At 42.5% G+C, this 27,119-nt stretch overlaps 1 protein-coding gene across 9 annotated transcripts in view; it reads left to right on the top strand.

Moving 5' to 3' along the window:
- Nucleotides 1-27,119, top strand: part of MTRR (5-methyltetrahydrofolate-homocysteine methyltransferase reductase) — a 118,313-nt gene that overhangs the window by 24,897 nt on the left and 66,297 nt on the right. For all 9 annotated transcript variants that reach the window (XR_012667096.1, XM_048839549.2, XM_048839548.2 and 6 more), the window contains 2 exons: nt 1,010-1,132; nt 9,201-9,354. Coding sequence is in view for 8 of the 9 variants with exons in the window: in XM_048839549.2 (XP_048695506.2) it covers nt 1,010-1,132; nt 9,201-9,354 (277 nt within the window). In the remaining variant the exon portion in view is untranslated. The remainder of the gene's footprint in view (nt 1-1,009; nt 1,133-9,200; nt 9,355-27,119) is intronic.

Genomic DNA, 27,119 nt, shown 5'->3' with positions numbered 1-27,119 from the left:
TCACTGAAATTTTTTGCAATGTTTGTTTCAGTTTGACTTGAAATAATTTTTTTGGAACTGCCAGCAAACTGAAAAATTAGTTATTTGCCCAACTCTGTTTAAGGATACTGATGTCAATAGTTGCCCTTGTTTTAATTGATAAAACAATTCGAATCCATCTGAGAAAACAGTATAATGTATATCCCATTTTCAGTTTTCTTAACTCTTCTCTAATGGTAGTGGATGATGCTCACTGATACAGTTGGGAGTGAAATGAGGGCTAGAGCCTTGCCTTTAATTGAGGACACCCTCTGGCAGAGATGGGCTGGAATTGTTAGCGTTTCCCCTTCATTGCGTTAGAAAGGGTTGCTACAGCGTAGCATGCTCCTCCTTCTGGGCACTGAGCATGTTGCCTCTCCTGGTGTGCACAGAACCTGAATTTTGGCTCTTTTGTTGTACTGTCTATAGAGTGCTGAGGCTTAAAAATACAACCGTATTTAAAGCTCTCTCCCATAAGCTGCTTACTGGTCTAACCCTAGCTGTATCTTATATTTCTAATTTTTAAATGGTTTATAGTCTTACTTTCAACATTCATTAGTTATGGTGTTAGCCACTCTGTCATCTTTTCCTCGTACAGTATCTGATTTAATTGCCACTTTTAAATTGGATCTTTTAAGGTAACTCTTCAAAGAGAAAACTACTGAACCTGTATTTGGTATCCACTTTAGCAGTGACTTATCAAACTGTGTGTTTTTTTCCCCACAATTTGTGCTTATTACACTTTAGAATTGAATAGTGTCCCTGTTAGTACTCGGGCATGAATTTTTTAAAAAGGTATGGGGGAGATACTGTATGTGTATATAGAGTGCATGTTTACAGTGTGGTTTGGAATTCTCTTTTTATGATCTTAATATGAAAAAGAAAATGGTCCCACTAATTACTTGTGAGTTTATTTGTGCATGTTATATAGTAGGTTGCCATACAGTTGGTCATATTTAATCAGATTAAACTTTTATGTCCTTGTTTTCAGGAACTCAGTGTGTCCTCATTGATTTCAGATGGTATAGTCTTCCATGTTCCAGTGACCAAAGCAGTTCAGCTCACTAGGGAAGATGCAGTAAAAACAGCTTTGCTGTTAGAACTTGATATTTCAGTAAGTTGATAAACCTCCTCAGCTGGTGGAAGAAAGGGTAAAAAAAATATTAATTGGAGAACAAAGCTGTTAAGAGTGATGTTATATGCTAATGTTCTGGGTTATATTATTAAAATATCTTTCTATAGTGTGTTGAAGTGTGGGTCAACTGAGGTTGACCTTGTTTGTAATGCAAAGGATCTCACTTATTCAGTAGAGGGTATGGCCCCACATAAGCTAACATTTTATAGTTGTTACATATTTTATATGCAAGTATAGTTTACTAGTCTTAATAATAATTCATTTCTAGTAATTTAACAAGAATCTTTATTTAGATACATAATTAACATATATGCAGAGCATCTTAACTCGGGTCAATCTATCAGTCCAGCATCACATCAACTCACTCCTCCCACTGTCAGCTCCCACACCCTAGAGATTCCATTCATTTCTTAAAGCCACAGTAACACCACATCTACTTTCTTTCAATATTTTTAGCACAGCTTTATTTGTGTGTATCTGTCTATTTACAAAATCAGAATTAACTGTTTACTATAAGTGTTTTAACAAGTCTCCTTTGATACAGTGACCGTCTAACTTCCATATTTTCTATATTGAAGTTGCTTTTATGACTTTAGAGGGATGATGTCATTTTCATTTTCTTGCCGCTCTTGATGCGGTATGATATCATTTCTTTTTTCAGCTGAGTTTGAAAATTGCAACAACAATTGCAAATGTCTCCAATTTTGTCTATACACTTGACCATCATTAATCATGACACAAGATTGAGGTGGTACATCTTTTGTTGAAGTGGCTTTCTGAACCCAATTTCTACCATTTAGATATGTACTTTATCATTTGGCTTCAAATAAGGTAGTTCATGCGATCCTTTATCGTAATAATTATTTTGATACAAACTTGACTGATATTTATATTTACTTCTTTCCTTATTTCATTCAAATTTGTTTTTCACTTCTGAATAACTTTTAGCTATTTTTTTTTAAACTTCTTTCAATTCTTTTTTAAACTTCCTTTGCTCTTGGTACCATGTGTTGTTTTATAGTCAAGTAATCAACTAGTCTTTAATATATGTAGCATTGTTGTAGCCATGTCGGTTCAATGGTATTAGAGAAATGAGATGTTGGATGAGGTAATATCTTTTATTGGACCAACTTCTGTTGGTGAGAGAGACAAGCTTTTGAGCCACTCAGAGCTCTTCAGTTCTCGGAAAAGAACTCCAGGCGTCACAGGTAAATGCAAGAGAGAACAGATTGTTTAGCATAAGCACGTAGCACATATTCTAAGGGATCATTCAACGTAGAGTGTCCCTGTCAAGGTTCCTTCCCCACTCTGAGCTCTAGGGTACAGATGTGGGGACCCGCATGAAAGACCCCCTAAGCTTATTTCTACCAGCTTAGGTTAAAACGTCCGCAAGGCACAAAGTCTTTGCCCTTGGATTAGGTAAAATGCTGCCACCACCAAGTGATTTAACAAATAGTCAGAGAAAGGACCACTTGGAGTTCCTATTTTCCCCAAAATATCCCCCCAAGCCCTTACACCTCCTTTCCTGGGGAGGCTTGAGAATAAACAAGATGAGCACAAACAAGCCTTGGATTTTTAAGACGCAAAAAACCCAGTCAGATTCATAAAAGACAGAACTTTATTAAAAGAACAAAAAAAAAAAAAGAGAACAACTCCGTAAGATCAGAACGAAAGATAATCTTACAGGCAGTCAGATTCAAAACATAGAGAAACCCTCTAGGCAAAACCTTAAGTTACAAAAAGACACAAAAACAGGAATACACATTTCCTCTAGCACAGGGAATTTACATTACAAGCCAAAACAAAGAAACCCTAATGCATTTTCTAGCTAGCTTACTTACTAGCTTTACAGGAGTTGGAGGGCTTGCATCCTTGATCTCTTCCCGGCAAAGGTATCACACAGACAGACAAAAGCCTTCCCCCCCCCCCCCCCCCCCCGATTTGAAAGTATCTTGTCCCCTCATTGGTCATTTTGAGTCAGGTGCCAGCGAGGTTACCTTAACCCTTTACAGGTGAAAGGATTTTGCCTCTGGCCAGGAGGTATTTTATAGCACTGTATACAGAAAGGTGTTTACCCTTCCCTTTATATTTATGACAGTCCCGATAACACCTCTGTAGTCAGAGAACAGAAAGAGGGGGTTAGTGGTTACTGATTGTTGTAATAAGCCATAAATGCAGTGTCTATGTTTAGTCCATCATTTTTAGTGCCTAGCAGAATTACGAATTTAAGCTCCCAGGCTTGTCTTCTGAAAGTGTTGTGGACTTTGAGGATGAGGACTGATAGGTCAGACATAGAGGATTGCTTTGTGAAACATCACAAACGTATCTACCATAATCTCTCTACCAGCAAAAGGACAGCCATACAGACCCTGAGATGTAACTACCAGATAGTGATGAAACCAGCAGATGAAGGGGGTGCCATCATAGTCCTCAACCGTGATGACTACATTAACGAGGCCAAAAGGCAACTCTCTGACACCATCTACTAGAAAGAATTCAAAGAAGACCTTACACCACAGTTTACCGAGGAACTTAAGGATATCATCAAATCCTTCCCCAAACAACTCCAAGAGAAACTCTACAAACTCATCTCCTACAAACCCAGCCCATGGACATTCTGCATGGACAGAAGGACTAAACTCCCTCATAGGCTTCCATCACAAATTGGACCAACTTCTGTTGGTAAGAAGAAAAGATATTACCTCACCCACTTTGTCTCTCTAGTCTTTAATAATAATAATTCATTGCTCGTAAATTAACTGTCTTTATTAAATACATAGTTAACATATATACAGAGCATCTGAACTCAGGTCCGTCTCTCAGTTTAACCTCAAACCATCGGCCTCCTCCAGCTGTCAGCTCCCACATCCTGGAGATTCTGTTCATTCTCTTAAAGCCACATTAACATCACAGTGACTTCCATTAATTTTGGATTGAATGAGACTGGTTTTGTGAAAGATTCTGTCAATAAAAGAAAGGGGTTAAAGTAACCAGAAATGAGGAAAATGAGGGGAAAAGTTGATGCCAGTAAAAATAACAAAAAGACTCCATGAATACACGACTTTGAAGATGTTTTGAAACACTGGGTAATAAGGTAAAACTGGTATTCCGTGATACTTAATACATGCAAGCATTGATCTTACTAGCATTGTGTAGCAGGAATGAGGCCCGGTCAAGTGATATGGGTACAAGACAGGAGGCTAGGAATTCCTGAGTCTAATTCTGGTTCTGACACTGACTTTCTTTGTGTCTCCATAGCACTTAGTCTCTACCTCTATTTTCCTAGTTGTAAAAATAGAATGACTTTGCTTTACTCAGGGAAAACTAGAGCAAAAGCACCATGCACGAGCTAGGTGATACTGTATGGATATTGTTTAAATAAGATAGCATTTTTATCAATGTACTCCATACAGCCAACCTATAGAATTCTACTGCAGTGATATCACAGTCTGTTCAATTCTGTAGGTCCTTAAAGTACCTTCTGTGGGCTCTTTAATCCTATTGGTTTAATTATTTTTCATTTCAATAGGACTTTTTCAGAAGTGCTTCCTTGGTTACAATTAGGGTTTGTTTTTTAAATTATTCTGCCCCAAGTTTTCAAACAGGTCAGTACCTAAGGGAGTATGCACTCTTTTGTGTGTGCTTATGCGTGTAACCCCAATTCACATGCACATCCAGAAGATTTGCACTCCTGAGTCAGGCTCAAAAGTGCATGCACTTATTTGAAAATTTGGGCCTCTATTGTTAGGATCACCGAGTTCTTTTTGCCTGGTGCACCTTATGAATAAATGTTTTTATTGTTGTTGTTGCCTACACACTGCCTACATACTTTGTACAATGCATGCTGGAGTTTCATAAGAACAACATAAGAAAGTTCATAGTGGGTCAGACTAATGGTCACTCTAGCTCAGTATACTGTCTTTTGACACTGGCCAATGCCATGTGCTTCAGAGAGAATGAACAGAACAGGCAATCATTGAGTGATCCATCCGCTGTCATCCACTCCCAGCTTCTAACAATCAGAGGCTAGGGACACCCACCTCATGGGGTTGCATCGATGACCATCTTCGCTAATAGGCCTCAATGGACCCATCCTCCATGAACTTTTTCTAATTCTTTTTTGAACAATGTTATACTTTTGTCCTTCACAACATCTCCTGGCAATGAGTTCCACAGGTTGACTGTGTTTTATGTAAAGTACTTCCTTCTATTTGTTTTAATCATGCTGTTTGTTGATTTCATTGGGTGATCCCTGGTCTTTGTGTTATGTGAAGGAGTAAATAACACTTTCTTCTTCACTTTCTCCACACCAGTCACAATTGTATAGACCTCTATCATATCCCCTCTTAGTTATCTCTTTTCCAAAATTCCAGTCTTTCTAATCTCTTCTCATACGGAAAGCTGTTCCATACCCATAGCTCATTTTTCTTGTCCTTTCTCTGTATCTTTTCCAATTCTAATATATCTTTTTTGAGATCAGGTGACCAAAAGTGCATGCAGTATTCAAGATGTGGGCGTACCATGGATTTATATAGTGGTGGTATGATATTTTCTGTCTGATTATTTATCCCTTTCCCAATTGTTCATAACATTGTTAGCTTTTTTGATTGGCACGGCACATTGAGTGGATATTTTCAGAGAAGTATCCACAATGACTCCAAGATCTTTCTTGAGTGGTAACAGCTAATTTAGATCCTATCATTTTGTGTCTATAGTTGAGATTGTTTTCCCAAGTGCACTACTTTGCATTAGGGCTGTCAAGAGATTAACAAAAGTAATCACAATTAATTGTGAGATTAAAAAAATGAATCGTGATTAATCGCACGGTTAAACAAGAATAGAATACCATTTATTTTAATAGCTTTGGATATTTTCTACATTTTCAAATATGTGGATTTCAGTTACAACACAGAATACAAAGTATACTGTGCTCACTTTATATTTTTATTACAAATATTTGCACTGTTAAAAACAAAAGAAATAGTATTTTTCAGTTCACCTAATACAAGTATTGTAGTGCAATCTCTTTATCATGAAAGTTGAATTTACAAATGTAGAATATACAAAAAAAAAAACTGCACTTAAAAGTAAAACTATGTAAAACTTTAGTGCCTACAAGTCCACTCAGTCCTACTTCTTGTTCAGCTAATCGCTCAAACAAGTTTATTTACGTTTGCAGGAGATAATGCTGCCTGCTTCTTGTTTACAATGTCTCCTGAAAGTGAGAACAGGCATTCACATAGCATTGTTGTAGCCGGGGTTGCAGGTTATTTGTATGCCAGATGCACAAAAGATTCATATGTCTCTTCATGCTTCAACCACCATTCCAGAGGGCATGGGTCCATGCTGATGATGGGTTCTGCTTGATAACAATCCAAAGCAGTGCAGACCGAGGCACATTTATTTTCATTATCTGAGACAGATGCCACCAGCAGAAGGTTGATTTTCTTTTTTGATGGTTCGGGTTCTGTAGTTTCCACATTGGAGTGGTTCTCTTTTAACTCTTCTGAAAGCATGTTCAGATTTTGGAAGGCACTGCAGATTCTTAAACTGTGGGTCCAATGCTGTAGCTATCTTTAGAAATCTCACATTGGTACCTTCTATGTGTGCGTGTGGTGTTTTTTTTTTTTTGTCAACTCTGCAGTGAAAATGTTCTTAAAATGAACAACATACTGCATCGTCATTCAAGACTGCTATAACATGAAATTTATGGCAGAATGCAGGTAAAACAGAGCAGGAGCCATGCAGTTCTCCCCCAAGGAGTTCAGTCACAAATTTAATTACCCCCCCCTTTTTTTTTTTTTTTGAAACGAGCATCAGCAGCATGGAAGCATGTCCTCTGGAATGGTAGTCAAAGAGGCTTGTGTGTCATGTGCCATCTTATTGCCCAGTCACCCTGTTTTTGAGATCCCTTTATAACTCTTCAGAGTCTGCTTTGGACTTAACTATCTTGAGCAATTTTATATCATCTGCAAATTTTGCCACCTCATTGTTTATCCCTTTTTCAAGCTCATTTATGAATATGTTGAACAGCACTGGTTCTGGTACAGATCCCTGAGGGACACTGCTATTTACCACTCTCCATTCTGAAGATTGACCATTTATTCCTACCCTTTGTTTCCTGTCTTTGAACCAGTTCCTGAGCCATGAGAGGACATTCCTTCTTATCCCATTACTGCTTACTTTGCTTAAGAGTCTTTAGTGAAGAACCTTGTCAAAGGTTTTCTGAAAGTTCAAGTGTGCTATATCCACTGGATCACCCTTGTCTTCATGTTTAATCCCCTTAGAGAATTCTAATACATTGGTGAGGCCTGATTTCCCTTTAGAAAAGCCTTGTTGTCTCTTCTCCAACAAATAGTGTTCATCTGTGTGTCTAATAATTCTGTTCTTTACTATAGTTTCATCCAGTTTGCCTGGTATTTTAATGTAAGCTTACCAGCCTGTAATTACCAGGATCGCCTTTGGGGCAATTTTAAAAAATTGGTGTAACATTAGTTATCCTCTGGTTATCAGGTACAAAAGCAGATTTAAATGATAGGTTACATACCACAGTTAGGTCTTGTGCAATTTTATATTTGAGTTCCTTCAGAACTCTTGGGTTAATGCCATGTTGTTCTGGTGACTTATTACTGTTTAATTTCTTGATTTGTTCCAAAACCTCCTCTATTGATGCTTCACTCTGGGATACTTCCTCAGATTTGTCACCAAAAAAAGAATGGTTCGGGTGTGGGAATCTTTCTTTCATCCTCTGCAGTGAAAACTGATGCAAAAAATTTATTTAGCTTCTCCACAATTATCATATCTTCTTTGCATGCTCCTTTAGCACCTTGGTCGTTCAGTGGCCCCAGTAATTGTTTGACAGGCTTCCTGCTTCTGATGTACTTAAATGAAAAACTAACATTTTTTTGTCTTTGGTCAGTTGTTTTTCAATTTTTTTTTTTTGGCATGCCTAATTATGCTTTATCTTTTGACTTGCTAGAGTTTATGCTCCTTTATATTTTCCTAAGTAGGATTTAACTTTCCTTTTTTAAAGGATGCCGTTTTGCCTCTAAACACTTACTTTACTTTGTTTAGTCATGATGGTACATTTTGGTCCTCTTACTATATTTTTTAATTTGGAGTATATATTTAATTTGAGCCTCTATTATAATGTTTTTAAAAGGTTTCTATGCATCTTACAGACATTTCAGTTTTTGTGTCTGTACCTTTTAACTAGCTTCCTTGGTTTTGTGTAGTTTTGTGCTACTGTGGTGGGCTTCTTTGGGCCCCACAAGGATATTAAATTGAATTATACTATGGTTGCTGTTAACAATCGGTTCAGCTATATTCACCTCTTGAATCAGATGCTCTGCTCCACTTAAGACTTAAGCATTCATTAGCATCATGTACCTTCGCTTAGGATTAAGTCATCAGTTAACATCATGCACCTCAGCCAAATAAAGAGACTACGACCTCTTATTTATATTCAGAGATCTAGTTTTATGTTTAATTTTCTTTGAATTTCTCTTACTTGTGCTAATTTTCTCAGGAAAAGGAAATAATTGTATATAATTATAATCATCATTCACCAAAGTATTTTAACCTGCTAATTTTCTGTTAGGGTAACAAATTTATGTAAATTGTTCACCACGAAAATTCAGTATTTATTTAGTTTTCAGAGTGGTCGCTGTGTTAGTGGTAGCCATATTATTTAGTTCTCCAGACATAGAAAAACAATATACACAACTAATGATGAATTGGGGCCTCTTGTATATACAAATCTCCTTGTAAACACATTTTTTTCTGCATAAACTGTTTAACTGGGCTTATTTTATATATTTGAAAAACTCTTCAACTAGTAAGAGAATAGGTTTCCTAAGTAGAAAGCTTAAATTTAAAAAGAAAAGGTTACATGCTTATATTTCAGATGTACCAGGGCCAAATATAATAAAAATATAAAACGATGGTATAGTCTTTAACAGCAGGATTTTGTTTTATGAGTGTGGAGAATATGGGCCATGGTTTATTACACAGCTTTATTTAAAAAAAAAAAAAATCTTTATCTTAGAAAACAACATTTTGCTACCAACCTGGAGATGCCTTCTGTGTCATATGCCCCAACAATCCCAAGGAGGTGCAAGAACTTCTTCATATCTTGGGACTTTCAGAAAGGAAAGAGTACGTTGTTTGCTTAAAGATTAAACAAGCCACTAAAAGGAAAGGTAATGTATAATGCACTATTAAGCAACAAATAATGCTTGTTTGCCTATTTAAATATAATGGAAGCTCATAGGTGTGAACATTTTGGCTTGAATTTTTCAATGGTTAGGACATTTGGTCATTTAATCTTATTGGCACTTAAAAAAAAAAAAAGTGCGGGGATGGGTTTGCAAAACACTGGCCATGATTTTACTAGGTATCTCTCTAACAATCAGGAGCCTGTCCTGGTGAAACAAACTATTTTACTAAGATTACGTTTGTAATTTTTAAATCTGTGTGCTCTTCTTCGAGTGTCCTTTGCATATTGGATATGTGCTGACTAGTGCCTTTGACCAGTGCAGCCTTCTACTAGTATTGCCTGTTAGAGCACTCCTCCTTGCCCCTTCCCTCAGCGTTCCAGCACATTCTGAGAATGGGGCTGTACAAGGTGGCATGCAGTGGTTGTTCCCTCAGTTCCTTCCAGCCACATGACCAGATGTGAGCATTCTTTGGATTCAAGATCCTTAGTAAGATACGTGCCTTACTTTTTAAATAGTTAGACATTTGTAAATAGTTAATGTTAGTATTAGTATTACTGTTACTTAGCTATGGTGGATCCAAAGATCAAGAAATATGGATTTAAAAGATGTGCATCTTATCACACAGTTTTTCCGGCATCAGATGCCCATGCTCCGTGCCTAAAATGCTTAGGAAAAGGGCATTCTCCTATTCCTTGTACTATCTGTTGGTCTTTCACATCATGAACTAGAAGGAAGAGGCAGAACAGGCTCCAGGCCTTCTTTCTGCTAGAAGTCTTATGAGTTAAAATCTCCAGTTCTGACATTTCTAAGACTTTTTTTTCTAAATTTCTAAGGAACATGAAAATAAGAGGCCGGCTCCAGGCTCAGATCCTACTCCTCAGGGAATTCTGCACAGAATTTCATTTCTCCCTCCCCTGCCCTATAATTGGCACTGCAGAGCTGCTGGCCACCACTGGGAGTCACTGAACATGGGAGAGCCCAACTCCCCATCTCGCAGTGCGTCTGCACTGGAGATGTGGGCAGGTTGTGGTTCCCAGGTTTGCCAGCCTTCCTCGGTCACGTAGTGCAGCCAGGCCCCTTCCCTGTGTGGCAGCTGCCAGAGCCAGCGAGCTGCACCCCATGGGGAGCTCCTTGGAGGGCCTGCTGCTTTCTGGGAGGTGAGACACATGACTCGAGTTGTTCCGGGGGCAGCTAAACCTTTAAATTGTGCCCCATCACTATCAGCAGGTATAGGTCGTCTCTGTACGACAGTAATGAAGCTGGACGGGTTGGAGCCTGTGACTGGGCTCTGAGGGGAGGTGTGTGGTCCCTTGGCTAGGCTCCCGGGTGGGGAGGGGGTGGGAAGCTGGTGTGCGGGTGTTTGGGTCAGGGGGATTCCATGTAACTCCTTCCAGCACCCTTCAAATACCCCTTTCCAGTACACACACATCCCTCCAGAACCCTCCAAATGCCCCTTTCTAGTACGTACGTATGTACTAGCGAAAGGATAGGCAGATATTCTCCAGTTCAGTCTACAATTGCTGGTTTGGACCCATTGTCAGTACTGCCTTGTCTATCTCAAGACAATCTAGTCACTACAGATTCACCATGTTTCAGACTTAACTGCAGGAACCCCCTGGACACCTGGGTGTACCGAGACTTGTATAAATTCCTCCCTGACCCACAGACTCCACTTCTTTTTGGCCCAGACCTCCTGAGGGTTGTCCTTACTCCAGAGGAGGAGTCTATCGTTGTCCCAGGAGCTGTCTCACCTCCAACCATCTGGCAGGAGTGGCTTGGTACAACGGCACCACTGCTATTGATGGAGCAGTTCTTGGACTCTGATAAATGAAAGGAGATGTCCACAACAGTATATCCACAGAGCCAGTTGAGCCCTGATAGATAGTCAAGGAGGGGTTATGCTTACCATTCTGTTGGGTATCACCCCCTGGTCTTCCTGCCCCCCTCCCCTCCGCCCCGCGTCATTGGTACCAATTTGCTTGGGGTCCCCCACAACTCATTAATCCCTCTTTCTTGCCTTATTGGGGTCCATGGGATCATTATGGCAGGCATCCGGGCCACTCTTAAGAATTATACCACTCCTCTCCCTCTTGCCAGCTAGTTCTGTCAGTGTACAAGAAGGAGATGGAGGAACTGGATGCACAAGTACCAACAGTTCCGATGGTTGTGTCTTCATCTTCCTTGGATGAGGCAGTCACTCCTTTGCCTTCTCCACTGGATAACCACTGCTGGTACCAAGAGCTGTTAGAAAGAGTTGCCAGTGACGTACAGATCCCATTAGAGGAGGTCCAGGACCCTTAACACCAGCTCCTGGACATCTTGCAGCTGCAGGGACCAAGTAAGTTGGCCATGCCTTTCAATGAAGCCATACTATAACTGGCTAGAGTAGTATGCCATGCTCCAGCATCCTGGGCCTCTACCCGGAAAAGGGCTGAGAAACAGTATTTTGTTCCTGCGAAAGGGGCTGAATTCTTATTCTCTCATTCTGCCCCCCAGCTTGCTGGTGGTTCAGGTAGCTGTTTGAAAGGGCTCAGTCACACTCTAAAATGGCAGATAAAGGCTCTAAAGACTGGACCTCTTGTGGGGGAAGGTCTTCTCCAGAGGCCTGCAATTTCATGTCACTAACTTCCAAGTGGCGTTAGCGAAATACAATTTTAATACTTATTCCAGGCTTGCAAACTTCAGCGATAAGCTTCTCACAGAAGGCAGGACTCAATTTCTGTCTGTTTTAGATGAGGGGAAGCTAGTGGCACAAGTAGCCCTCCAGGCTTCAGTCGATGCAGTGGACACAGCTTCCAGAAGTTTGGCTGCTAGTCTAGTCATGAGGAGGGATTCCTGGCTGCAATTGTTAGGGTTTCAGAGGGAGGTCCAGAACACCACCCAGGGCCTCCCTTTTGATTAGCTGAATCTCTTCAAAGAGAAAATGGATGAGTCCCTGCACTCACTAAAAGATTTTAGATTGACTCTGCATTCCCTGGGGATTTATACTCCAGCCCCCAGGAGGAAACACCCAAGGCAATCCTATAGCCTGAGGTCACTCCCTCCTTATGCACCTCATTACCAGTGCACAGCTGAGTCTCTGTGGCTATGCTAAAAGATTCAGAAGCCTCGCTTCTTGGCCCCCTCTACTGCCACAGCCTCTACTCACTCTCAGCCACCAGATAAGAGCCACTTTAGACATATTGGTAGAGACTTGCGTACCTCACTGATGCCAAGCACCCTTCCCCTATCACCTATGGGGGCCATCTTACACCCTTTGCCCACAACTGGAACAAGATCACTATGGGTTCTGGAGATTATCCACCAGGGATACTCAGTAGAGTTTCTGTCCTTCCCTCCTCACAAACCCACTTGCTGGTCCCCCCACTTGGTGCTGTGGCGTGTTATTTGTGTTGCAGCACTGTTAGTGCTGCTGGTGTTGCTGTTCTTGGAGCTCTGATGCACTGTCTACTAGTGCAGCTCACACCATGTTAATTCAGCAGACTTCGATGTAATTCATCAGAAAGGCCATAGGCTTGGTTCAATGGCAAAGGTGCTCAGCCAGGATTATTGTTGACAAAGCATGGTATTAACGTCCCATAAGATCTACAGGTACACTAACGTGTATGCCCATGACAATGGTACCAGCTCAGTCAGGACACTAGGATCCTGTCCCTTAGGCTAGGACAAAGCTGCTCCTATGACTTCTCCTTTTGTTATGTTGATACAAACAAGTATTACGCTCCAGACACGGTTAGTTATCACCCTTATCTTTATACCCAGCTAATTCAAACAAAACCATTCTCTCCAGTCAGGAATGTGCTTACTTGGTGTTAGCTAGTACCTGTGTGATGGTGTTTTGCCAAGGCCAGGCCTACTCTGGTTCACAGCCTTTGGTTCATGCTTTTAGTTATGCCTAGTGCTCCAGCAAGGCCTACACGAGATAATTGTTCAGTGGAAGGATAATCTCTTTTACACCGTGGGGCAATAGAATGTGTTTTGTCTCATTACTATGGGAGAGGGTGGTTCTCCCTGTTGTTTCCTAATTCTCCTCCCCCCCCTCCCAAAAAAAAAAAAAAAAAAAGTAGGGAGGGTGGACACCCATCCTGGACCTTTGGCAACTCAACATTTTTATTCCAAAGCTGGAGTTTCAGATGATTATGGTGGCATCTAAAATCCCCTCCCTTCATGAAAATATGTGGTTCACAGCTTTTGATATGAAGGACACATTTCCATGTGGACATTCACCCATCACACAGGAAGTTCCTGCGTTTTATGGTAAGCCAGGAACACTTCCCGATTCAAATCCTCCCCTTTGGGCTGGCTATGGAGCCCAGAGTATTTACAAAGGTTTTCTCTGGGGTAGCCATTCAGATGAAATGCCAGGGTATTCCCATATCTGGACGACTGGCTCCTGAAAGACCGATCTCGTCAGGAGGTCAGGTTGGCAACAGGGTTTCTATTACAACTTTTAGCAGCCCTAGGCCTTTGCATAAACAAAGAAAAGTCTGTTTTGTTACCCACAAGGTCAATAAACTTTATAGGGGGAAGGTTGACTCTATTTCTGCAAGAGCATTCTTCCCCTCAAAAGGGCTTCATACTATGAACAACCTGATTTCACACATCACCCACAGACCACAAATCACAGTGCATAAGTGCTGCTCTCTGTTAGGCCATATGGCTGCATGACTCCTTTTGCCAGACTCCACTTGTAATGCTTGCAGGCTTAGCTCCACTGGATCTATCAACCAAATAATGACCACATCAACTCCAGGATAGTCATTCCCACCCATTATCACCTCCTTAATGTGGTGGTTCAACCCGGAAAAGGTCATGGTGGGAGTTCCCTGCTGAACTCTCACACCTATGGCCACCATTTTGACAGTTCTCCCTTTGAGGGTGAGGTTCTCAGCTGGACAATCACACTGCTCAGGGCACCTGGACCCCATGAGAGACCAGCAGAACTGAGAGTGGTCCACTTCGCATGCAAGGCCTTCCTTCCACTTTTATGTTCACTCCATATACAGGTAATGTTGGACAAAATCATTAAGGTAGTCTATATAAATAGACAGGGATGAGCAAGATCTTGTCCCCTCTGCCAGGAAGCCCTCAGACTTTGGAACTGGTGGGTCAGGAACTGCATCACTGTATAGTCAAAAAGAAAAGGCGTACTAGTGGCACCTGGGCCACTAGTACTCCATTTCTTTTTGCGAATACAGACTAACACGGCTGCTACTCTGAAACTGTATAGTCAGTGTGTCTTCCTGGTATCCCTGGCAGACAAATTAAGCTGAAGCTTCTTGATAGACCATGAATGGGAGATTCACAACACTGTCCTAAACCAGATATTTACACAGTAGGGTACTCTGCTATGGAACCTCTTTGTATCCCAAACTAAAAGGCAGCTGCTCCTACGTTGCTCCAGGGGAGCTATGGGTTGCGACTCCCAAGGTGATGCTCTGCTGATGTCCTGGATGAAGAGCCTCAGATATGCCTTTCCTCCCATTCCGCTGCTTCCACGGGTCGTAGGGAAGATATGCTGCAACAAAACCGACATCATTCCCCAACACCCCAGTGGCCCAGACATTCTGCTCATAGAACTTCTAACAGTGTGTGCCATCCCACCAATTGGAATCTGCCTGTTCCCCTATCTACTAACCCAGGATAGGAGGAAGACCAAGCATCCCGAAGTGGGCTCTCTCCACCTCATGGCCTGGTTTTTGAGTGGGCATCAGAAATAGAATGCTCGTGTTTGGCTCCTATTCAGGTTGTCCTTAACCAGAATAGAAAAGAGTCTACTAGAACCTGCTAGTGGGCCAAGTAGAGATGCTTTTCAGCCTGGGCACAATTACATCAATGTTCTCCAGATACTGTAAGCATCCTGATTGTTTTAGACTATCTCCTGTCCCTGAAAACTTCAGGTCTCTTTCTCAGTTCACTAAGAGTACCGCTAGCAGCGATTTAGTGCCTTTCTCACTCCCGTGGAAGGATGCTCGAGCTTTACTCACCCAGCTACGGTACAATTCATGGAAGACCTGATCAGGACCTTCTCACAAATGTTTAAACCTACCCCTGAGTGGGACCTTAACCTTGTCCTGTCCAAGATCATTAGTCCTCTTTCAGACCCCTGGAGTCTTGTACCATGGCCCACCTGTCCATGAAGGTGGCATTCTTAGTAGCTATCATCTCGGCTAGGAGGGTTAGCAAGCTCAGAGCCATATGGTGGACCTTCCTTATAAAGTGTTTCACAAAGAAAAGGTTTCTTTCTGACTACATCCCAAGTTTCTCCGCTAGACTGTTTCTGAGCTCCACATCAATTAAATGTTACTTACCTGTATTTTCCCCAAAACCCCATGCTTCCTCTGAAGACAAGAGACTTTGCTCTCTTGATATCCAGTGTGTCCTGGCGTTCTACCTGCAAAGAATAAGCCTATTAAGAAATCATTGAGACTCTTTATCACCATAGCAAAGAGATTGGGGGGGCAAGCCATATCCTTCTAGGGGATTTCTAAATGGGTCCCAAGGTGAATCTTAAGAGTGCTACAAGATAGCAAATATTCCTCCCCTTGGGGGTGTCACACCTCATTCCACGTGAGCACAAGCTGCGTCCATGGCATCCCTTTCAGACGTTCTGCAGCAGGACATCTGTAGAGCGGCCACCTCGAGTTTGATCGACACGATTGCGATGCACTATACTCTAGTTCGTGCCATGGCTGCTGAAGTAGTGGAATCATCAGTATTGCAAGCATCTTTGCCGCCAGCTTCCTCACCAGCCTCCAGTCTGAACACTGCTTGCCAATCACCCATACGTGAAATACACATAGGGACCATCACTCAAGAAATGGAGGCTCCTTACTGTAACTGGAGGTTCTTGATGTGTGGTCCCTATTTGTATTCCACTCCTTCATCTCCATATGCTCTGCTTCAGATCCTGTTGGATTTGTGGTAAGAAGAAGAACTGGAGGGGTATTGACCCACACTGCCTGTTATATTCTTGGTTGGGAAGACTAGGAGAGCTACTGTGCATGTGTGGGCCAATGGAAGCTGCTTTGAAGTAGTTCTGGACTTGCGTGCATGGCCTGCATGCATACTCCATGTGTGGAATACAAATAGGGATCATACATCTCAAAGAACTCCAGTTACAGTAAGTAACCTTCACTTTCTGCTAACACAGTTTCGTAATTCCAAAGAAAGAGGTCTTCAGCCAATCCTGGATCCGAGGAGGCTAAACAGAACATTCTGAAGCGAAACCTTTAGATGTACAACTCTAGAATCCATTATCCCCTCCCTCTCCTATCTAGATTTCTTTGCTGTTCTCAGTCTCAAAGAAGCTGACAATCATATGTTGATAAGACCATCACACAGAAAGGGTCTTTGTGTTTCCATAATGCAGGACCTTTTCCAATGCAGGGTCCTCCCTTTTGGTCTTTTTACAGTGTACCCTAAGTCTTTACAACCTGACTATCTGTAGTGGCAGCTTTTCTGAGAAGACAGGAGGCTTTTGTTTTTCCATATTTAGATTATTGGCTCTGAAAAGTTGCTTCTAAAGACTAACTGAAGGAATTGCTCAATTCATATGCTCTCTGTTCCAAAGATTGGCATTTTTGATAAACAAAAAGAATTCTCTAATGACATTTTCACAAAATATCCTTTTCTTAGGAGCACTTCTTGACTCCAAAATGGCAAAAGCTGACCTTCTGGAGGAGAAGTTCCTAAAGATGAAATCTACCAATCATTCTCTACTTCAGAGTCCATCTTAGAAAGTAAAGTTCTTCCTCTTCCCACCGGTTCTTATGGCATCAGTGACATCAGTCACAGCTTATGCAATACTAAAGATGAGGCCTCTTCAACACTGGTTAGCAAGAAGCTTCAGACCTGCAAATACAAATGTGAATCTAATAACGTTCCAGAGAAAATCCAGAAAACTTTCTTGTGGTGGATGGACCAAGAAAATGTATGGAGCTGAGTGATGCTCAGCCCTCTCTTTTTCCATGATAATTAAAACAGACATCTCGAAAAGAGGCTGGGTGCGCGCACCTCAACAATTTTGTAACAATTCGTCTCTGGAATAAGGAATAGCGTCACCTTCATCTCATTGTTCTGGAGTTAAGAGCAATTCATTTGATGCTCAGCTCATTCTTCCCTCAAATGCAAGGATCTGTGGTTCAAGTGGCCACAGATAATATGAGAGCAATATATCATGTAAACAAACAGGTGACCCTGCTCATGATAACTTTGCAAGGAAGCAATGAAACTTTGGGACTGGTGTATACTTCATGAAATTTTATACAGTGCCTCTGCATGTGACAGGAAGTCTCAACCAGTTTGTTGATCAACTAAGCAGAGACTCTTCCCAGATGTATAAATGGTCATTGAAAGACTCTGTGATCTGGGACATTTTTGTTATTTTGGGCACTCCAAATATAGACGTGCCACAAGATTTACCAAATGTATTGTTTTTGTTTAAGAGCAGGAGTGAACACTTACTCTCTAATAGATGCATTCCTTCTCATTTGGGGTACAGATCTAATGTATATGCTTTCCCACCATTCTCTTCAATGTTAATGGTTGTAAAGATCAGCCAAGATGATACTTGTCACCCCTGTGTGGCCGAGACAGTAGTGGTTCTTTCTTTTCAAAGGGAACTACAGACGCTTATAGAAAAGGAGTACTTGTGGCACCTTAGAGACTAACAAATTTATTTGAGCATAAGCTTTTGTGAGCTACAGCATGCATCCGATGAAGTGAGCTGTAGCTCACGAAAGCTTATGCTCAAATAAATTGGTTAGTCTCTAAGGTGCCGCAAGTGCTCCTTTTCTTTTTGCGAATACAGACTAACACAGCTGCTACTCTGAAACAGATGCTTATGTTTGTCACTGGATCTTCTATCACAGTAGCAATGAAAAGTGCATCATCCAGTTCTACTTTCATTGGGTGTGATAATGTGAGCAATAAGATTCTGACAGAATTAGAGATGTAGATGTACATGTTTTACTTAATGCTACAAGACAACAAACAGAAAATGTTATGATTTAAAATGAAAAAGATTTCCACTGTAGGTATTAGATAAGGGTATTGATCCTATGTCAGCTCCTATTCAATCCATGTTAGATTTATTTGCTCTTTCCAAAGAATAAAGGTTTATCTATTACATCACTTGGGGTATATTTAGCCACAATTGCAGCATTTTGTATAACAATAGATCTATACTCTTGCATAATATTAAGAGGTTTCTGAAAGAGTTATTAAATCTCTATCCCCCGTGAGAAAGCATACCCCATCATGAAATTCAAACTTAATGTTATCACAGATTGTCTTCACCCTTTGAACTTTTATCATTTTATTCTCTATTTCATCTTTCGATTAAGACTGCGTTTATTATAGCAATAACATCGACCAGGAAAGTTAGTGAACATCATGCCTTAGTGGTCCTCCATTTACAGTTTTTCATAAAGTAGTTTTGTCCCCGCACAGAATTTACCAAAAGTAATTTTTCATTTCCATGTCAATCAATCCATTAGTCTACCAGTGTGTTTCCCCAGACCACATTCAAGTAATGGCAAGTCAGAATTACTCTATTTGGATGCTAAAAGATACTTAGGACCATGGATTTTAGATTTTTATGCAAACTGTTTCATATGTGGGTAACTATGAAGGAAATAACATCTGTGCATAAGTGGGATCTTAGGTGGGTCAGATAATATATATTGGAAGGTTTTATAAAAATGCCTCACAATCTCCTCCTGCTCTGCTGAGAGCACACTCCGCTAGAGGAATTGCTGCTTCTGTAGCATGTATAAGGCATTCCCCACTAATTCAAATGTGTAAAAGCAGCCATGTGGATTTCAATACATATGTTTACTAAGCAGTGTGTGTTAGCATCAGGTGACCAGTTTGGTAGATTGGTTCTGTAGTCCTTGTTTAATTAGGACTTTTTTACCCACTGTCCCTCTTTCGATATATACTGCTGACTAAACTGTCCCAAGAGTGGGGACATGCAGAATACACTCAAGAAATGAAGGTTATTTGTAACCAAAGTTATGAGATGAATTAGGAATATTCACATTCTCTGCCTTCCTTTTTTTTTTCTGCAGAGTTGTAACTACTCACAACTCTACATTGTTACTCAGTATTTTGTTCAGTTCTGGGCACCACATTTCAGGAAAGTTGTGGATAAATTGGAGAAAGTCCAAAGGAGAGCAACAAAAATGATTAAAGGTCGAGAAAATATGACCTATGAGGAAAGATTGAAAAAATTGGGTTAGTTTAGTCTGGAGGAGAGAAGACCGAGGGGGGACATAAGTTTTCAAGTAGATAAAGATTGTTGCGAGGAGGAGGGAGAAAAATTATTCTTAACCTCTGAGGATAGGACAAGAAGCAGTGGGCTTAAATTGCAGCACAACGGTTTAGGTTGGACTTTAGGAAAAACTTCCTAACTTTCAGGGTCGTTAAACGCTGAAATAAATTGCCTAGGGAGGTTGTGGAATCTCCATCATGGGAGGTTTTTAAGAGCAGGTTAGACAGTCACCTGTCAGGGATGGTCTAGATAATACTCAGTCCTGCCTTGACTGCAGGGGCCTGGACTAGAAGACCTCTCGAGGTACCTTCCAGCTCTATGATGCTGTGATTAGCAGTGGACGGAACTGAGGTGCCACTGCTGCTGCGTGCACACCCCCCCCTTATAGTCCCACTGTCGGAATGTGCTCGAACGCTAAGGGGGAGGATGGGGCTGGGGTGGGTGAATGTTCTAATGGGCACTTCTAATCGAAGGCTGCCCCGCTCAATAGCATGAGCTGGCACATAGCCCAAAGGTGTGAATATGCAGAGTCCATCTTGAAAAACCTCAGTTACAAGTAAGTAACCTTAATTTATTACAATCGGCAAATATAGCACATTGACTAAAGATTAATTTGCCCAGCCTTTGCAGTGTCTTGACTAAACGGCAATAGAAACATCTCGTTTATATTTTTTGTTAATTATTAGTTGATAGTAGGTTTGCCAAAGAACAATGTAGGGCCAGATCCTTCATGACCCCTGAACATGTAGGGCCAGATATGCCCTCCCACATCCTTCCCTTGTATGGCCCCCAGCTCCCTTTTTGCTGCACTGGTGGTGTAAGCAAGCTGTAAAGGTGCCTTAATGGGCCTATTGGGATTCAGCTGTGGTGTGGAAATCCCCAGCTGTAGTGACGCAGCTCAGCTAAACCCAAGGATTGAGGACTCAAAATGTAGTTCAGTTTCCATATTCCATCCACTATTTACACACCCCAAGAGGTGTGTAGTCCCTTCAAGTCAGATTCAAGGCACATTAGTAGGATGGTGAGGGGAGGCTTGAACTGCAGCTGCTGAGCCTGTCCAGGCTGTGATAAGTAGCCAGAGAAATTCAATCTCTAGGGTTGTTAATGTAGCACCTTTGACAAGCCCTAAATTTGGCACTACCCAGAAAAAAAAATGAAACTGAAGTGTAGTTCAGTTTCCATGTTTGTGTGTTGTTCGTTTGTGAAATGCTGTACTTGTAAATTGCTCAGTATAAATAGTAATGAAAAGGGAAGATTATGCTTTTGTGATCTATTGCTGTTTAAAACACTTCAGTGAGCAAGTTTCTTACTTGGTTGTTTTTATTTCCTGTATATATGGTATATGTGTATGAACTATAGAGACTGCTGCTATGGTTGAAGTCAGTTATCAACTTTTCAAAAACTTCTCCTTCTGCAACCCAGTGTCTCCTACAGTTCTGGCTGTCCGAGCTGTTCTCATCTCTCTGTACCTTGCGGAAATGGATTGGTGTTTTGGCGCTGCAGTCTGGCCATTCCCTCTGCTCCCACTTGCAGCTAGATTGTCTGCTTCCACAGCAGCAGACAGTGGCAGTCTCTTTTGCGCCTGCTCTTACTTTTACTACTTCTATTTTAACTTTTCTGCCCAGTTTTTTTGGGCAGTGGGGAGCAATGTTCTCCCTCCTCAGCATTACATCTCCTCCCTGGATCAGGGGTTTAGCCCTCCCTGAGACTCCATTTCAGCATCTCCCTGCTGTCTTCTCAGACCCTTACAGGAATAGCAGAGCAGCCAAGAAAGCACTGGGTCAAATCCAAGCACTGTTCTATATGTGAGGCAGCCTTCCTAGATTCAGCAGATGGTAAGTAGTGCATCCAGCCTTCCAGTCCTAACTCAGTTAGATCCTGCAGCTGCAAGTCAGACAGGCAGGTATAGTCCCCTACCCAATGAGGCAGTCACAACCCCGACTGAGAAAAATGGACCAGGAACCCTAGGGCAGAGCAGGGAGAGGTTCCAAAAGTGAGGAGGACCCTGACCAATTGACTCAAAGGGTAAGTCCCAGAACAAAGAATGGAGGCTTGTGAGGCCATAGGTTTCCCCTCCCACCCCCTCCCCCAAGTTTTAAAGTGCGTCCCAAGCACCCTGGGGAAAGTAGCAGGGCTTTCAATTAGTCCTCTCCTTCCCAAGTCGACCAGGAGGATCTTAAGAGTCCCCCCCCCAAGCAGGGGGAATGGGACCCACTGGGGAAGGATACTGAGGCAAACCTTTCAAGACCTTAAGGGAGGCAAGCAGCAAAAGGCCTCACCAAAGCTGCAGCAGAGCATCTATATTCCCAAAGTGTGCAAAAAAGGTTTTAAAAAAAAATCTAAAAAGGGGAAGAAAAAGCACAAACAATCCAGGATATATGAATTCTCCTCCTTTTCTTCCTTCTCCTCCAATGAGGAGGGTGAGCTGTCCGGCTCTGAAACCTGAGCAGGCTCCTGTGATTTAGCCTCGGAGTAAAATCCTCCCCAAGGCTGCAAGACCCTTTCAGTCCTCTGAGGAAGTGATTAGGGATGAATGGAACAAGCCTGGTAAGGCAAAAGAGTGACCTCAGGCACTATAACATTCAAGAACCAAACGACCAATGGTGCCGAGGCACTGTAAGTTGATGCCAGCGTCCCTTGCCAGGGGTATGGTTATTTCCTCAGAAGGGGAGTTCTACTTTAGGGACCCCATGAATGGAAAGATGACCCCGTGAGGCCACTCTCTAAAAGGGCTTTGAAGCCGCCTCTGCCACTTCTGAACACCCCTGGCAGCTACCTGCTTTGAAAGAGTATCTCATTCCTGGCTGGAAAATCTCAAAGGCCTTAAGGACTGAGATCTCCCAAAACATGGCTCCACTTTAAAGAAAGTCTCCCTAGCAACAGCATTTGTAGCTGACACCTCCTTAGATGCAGCATGGTTCTCAGGCTGAGCCATGGCTTCCAGCTCAGTAGCCAGTTGCCACCTCTGGCACCGACCCTAGAAGGTGGGAACTCAGTCAAAATGCTCAGCCAAGTTTACAGGCTCCCTCCTGTTTGGAGAAAAGCTGGATAAGATGGTGGCTATGGCAAAATCCACAGTCTCTCCCTTTGCAACCAGGTGGTCTCAGAAGAGAATCTAGACCAGCCTTCAGAGAGGGTCTCCTTTCACTCCTTGTCAGCACAGAGCTACCAGTGAAGGGACAACAGATTCCTCAAGGGAACACAGTGGAATCAAGGTCCAGGGCTCCCCCCAAAATCTGACAAAGATTGCATAGGCCTCGGCTTAGCTGAAGCTAGGGGGCAGGATTTCTCATTTCCTAGAGGAATGGTTTTCATTGACCACAGACAAGTAGGTCAGGGAAATAATGAGCCAGGGATACTCCCTCAGCTGTGGGCTCAACTACATCCATTCTTTATTCAGTCACCCAGCTTCAACACCCCATAAACAATCTGATCCAGAATGAAATACCTCATCTAATAGACTGTGTTCCCTCAGAAGAAAGATTCTCTGGGTTTTACTCCATCCTCTTCATTGTACAGAAGTGAATGGGAGATATCAGAGCCATTCCTGACCTCAAAAGGCTCAAGTGGATGAAGAAAATTTAGTTTTGTGTGCAGACTCTGGGCTCTACAATGTCATCCCTGCTCTATGGGGATTTCTTGACTTCAGTTGATCTAGTAGTAGGCATCTTGCAGTGTAGAGAGACCATGGGTGTGCACCCCTCAGAGGTATACTCAGTTGATTTTATGGCAGCTGAAGAGGCCCACTCAAGAGAGACAATCTCTGCTGCATCGGTCACATTTAAAGGTGATGTTTTGACCCTTTGGGCTCTGCCTTCTATGAACTCTTTTCTCCTCTGCTAAGCTGGACTGCTTCCTCTTCTAACTCCGGAGACCTTTGTTAAGCTCTTGTTTCCAAAGGCTGTGGTCTTGAGTGTGATCTTCCCATTTGTTCACATCTATGTCCGTTTCTTTGAGGTCTCGCTTGCATGCATCCTTGAAACACCATTTTGGGCGTCATTTGGTTCTTTTTCCAGATGCCAATTCGCCATAGAGGAAGTCCTTTGGGACGCACCCATCATTCATTTGGCACATATGCCCAAGCCAGAGGAGGCGTCTCTGTTTGAGGAGTGTTTGCATGCTTTGTATGCTGGCCCATTTGAGCATCTCAGTGTTGGTGACTCTGTCCCTCCAGGAGATTCCAGAGATTCGATGAAGGTAACACATATGAAAGCTGTTGAGCTTCTTTTCCTGATGAGCGTATAAAGTCCATAAGATTCAGTAGATTTAGCAGAAACATATCCCCATATTCCCATCAGACTCTGCCTTTGCATACTTCTGAGGTTCACCTATGGCAGGACACGTTGTCAATACTGAACACTCCTTTTCACTGTGTCTTTGGCCTCCAGGGTTTTTACAAAGATATTGGGGTTGATAGTAGCCAGACTCAGGTGTCGGGGAACTCATTGTCCCCCTTCCTGGATGACATCCTGATCAAAGCTCCATCGCATTCAGCAGCATACAGGGCCACGTCTCAGATGTTGATTTTCCTCCAGAAGTACAGCTTCATCATTAGTACCAAGAAAAATTCTCTGGTTCCACCCAGAAATTTATTTTCTTGCCCTGGAGCTGTAGGAGACCTACCATAGCATTATGTCTCCAACTGCTAGGTCGCGTAGTGTTTGTGCATAGGGATCACTCCACCAGCACAATCACACATCAGAAGTCTTCAAGGTTGGCACCAAGATTGGCTAAAGGTTTAGCACCTCTTCCTAGAACACATGAAAGATCAAATACGGGCTCCAAAACAGGTATTCAACTCCTTACATTGGTGGCCAGCCCACAACATTGTCTGCAAAGATATATCCATCTGCCTTCCAGTTCCTTTAGTCCTGGCAACTGATACCAGCCTGGAGGGCTGGGGAGCTCATTTGGAGACCCAGATAGCTCAGGGCTGCTGGAGCTAAAAGGAAAAGGCTCACAACATAAACCTTGGAGAGTTGAGAATGGTTAAGCTAGCTCTGCAAAAGTTCCAGCCCATCCTAAAGGGCAACCATGTCCTAGTTCATTCAGGCAATATGACTATGATAGTATATTTAAATAACCAGGGGGACCAACAAGTTTGGCACTACAATGAAAATAATGAGGTGGGCGGAACAGTTCTTCCTTTTCCTCGGAGCAAACCACATCAAAGGAGACCTGAACCAAAAGGTAGACTGGCTCAGCAGGCCCAGGGTCAACAAGCCCTAGTGGGGTCAGAATCAGGAGGTTTTCAGTCTCCTCAATCTCATCATTCAGATGTTTCACCTCTCTTTGACTGACCTGTCCATGAATTGTACAAATGTAAATAGGCCAAAATTCCTCATAAGGGAGGTAGACTCCAGATCTATGGGGACAGATGCCTTATCGCACAGGTGGCTGCAGGGCATACCTTACAAGTTTCCACCCTTTTCACTACTGAAAAATAAAATGAGAACAGACAACAGGTGATACTGATAACTCCTCATTGGCTGAGAAGACCTTGATTCTTAGACCTAACGGGGCTGACACTGGAGTCTGTACTCCAGTTTCCATGGATACCAGGCATCCTCTCGCAAAGTCCTCTTCCTTATCTGGACCCAAAACGGCTACAACAAACAGTCTGGTTATTGCGAGGGAAGCACTAGAAGGTCTTGGTCTGTCCTCAGGAGTCATTAAGATGTTGATTACAGCTAGGAGAGTATCAACATTAAAAGTATCTTGTCCAGATTCAATGACTATTGCCAAAAGCTCAATGGAAATTCCAGGAATTCCAACCAGCGTTCCCTCTAATTTTCTCCATCCATGTGCGGAATAAATTTTATGCGCACAGAAGTATGTGCGCCACCAGTAGAAACAAACCTAGATATAATATATATTTTTAAAAAGTTACCATAGGGATAATTACTTCAGTCGGGACAGGTTAGGCATTTTAGAACTCACTACTCAAAGAATTAAATTTAAGTGTAAGAGAAATGAAAATAATGAAATTCATAGACCAGTCAAAACACTAAAATTACAGAGAATATATCTGTATTGCAAGAAGTACCAAGAAGTAACAACAATAATAATACAAGTATGTTTTTGGAGATGAGTGTGAAAGAGACTGTTTGCGCAACTTGGAGACAGTGCGCGTGCTGACTGCTGGGGAAGTTTCTGAGAAATGTCATGTGCTGTCTCTTTAAGGCACTCAGTGAAAGGCACCTCCTGCTCTGTCCTGAGCCCTGTTGTCTCCCATCCCCCGCTCTGCAGAGAAGGGGTACATGGGCATGGGGGAGGGGGGGAGAGAGAGTATGAGTGAGAGAGACAAAGACTGTCTGAGCTGGCTGCTGGGGAAGTCTCAGAAACCGGGCGCTGTCTGTTTTAAGAAAGGCACTCAATCACTCACCCTTCAGACTGCAGCAGCTCTGAGTCATCCTTACCCAGGCTGTCCCTTCTCCCCTGCTCTGCGGAGATGGGGGACAGGGGCAGGGGAGAGGGACACCCTGATGTCAGCGTCCCCCCCCCCTCCCTTGCTCTGTACAGCCAGCAGGAGGGTTCTGGGAGCAGCTGCAATACAGCAATGAGGCTGCAAAGCAGCGCAGGGGAGGGACACCTGAACACACACTGCTGGATAAGCGCACTCTGCTAATCAACTGGGTGGCACTTGAATCTCTCCTGGGTGGCTGCCCAACCACGTAGCTTACAGGGAACACAGATTTCAACCATTCTGGACTTGTTCCAAGACGGCATGGACAGAGGCCGTCAGTCCAGTACCATTGCATATCAAATGTCTGCTCTTAGGTAGCAGGCTATTTGCAAAATCCTCAGACTCCCTGGCACACAGTCCACAAATAGCCACATTGTTTTGAGCAGTCCAATAAGCCACACCATCAGTCAGGCAGCTATTCCCAAAATGGCACCTTCCACTCATTTTGAGACTCTGACTTCAGTGTTGGCCTTTTATTTATCTATTAACACTTGTTTCTTAGTAGCTGTCACATCTGCCAGGCGAGTGTTGAAATTGGCAGCCTTATCTATACAGGAGCTTTATTTTGTGTTACACGAGGATCAGGTGGAGCTAAGGGCACCAGAATTCTGTCTTCCTAAAGTAAATTCCTCCTTCCATACTTTCCAACAAGTTGTGGTTCTTTTATTCTGTCCAAAACACAATATCCAACTGAACAGGTGTGGCACACCTTAGAGATCAGAGGAGTGTTGAAAACCTATCTCAAGTGAACAGACTCCACAAGAATATTGGGCTCCCTATTTGTGTCCTTCCACCTGAAATGCCAGGGATTCAGAGCTTTCAAGTTCTCCATTGCTAGGTGGATTAGAATATGTATTCTGGAAGCCTACAGATCTTCAGAGATTCCTGTCCCGGAAGGGATCAAGGCTCACTTCATGAGTTCCTTAGCAACCTCATGGCAGAATGACCAAATGTGTCCACTTCAGAAATTTGAGGAGCAGCTCTGACGGGGTTCCCGGTGAGCAT

This window comes from Caretta caretta, chromosome 2 (genome assembly GCF_965140235.1).
Source record: "Caretta caretta isolate rCarCar2 chromosome 2, rCarCar1.hap1, whole genome shotgun sequence".
Lineage (NCBI taxonomy): Eukaryota > Metazoa > Chordata > Testudines > Cheloniidae > Caretta > Caretta caretta.
Note: the sequence above shows the minus strand (reverse complement) of the source record. Positions and strands in the feature narration are given on the sequence as shown.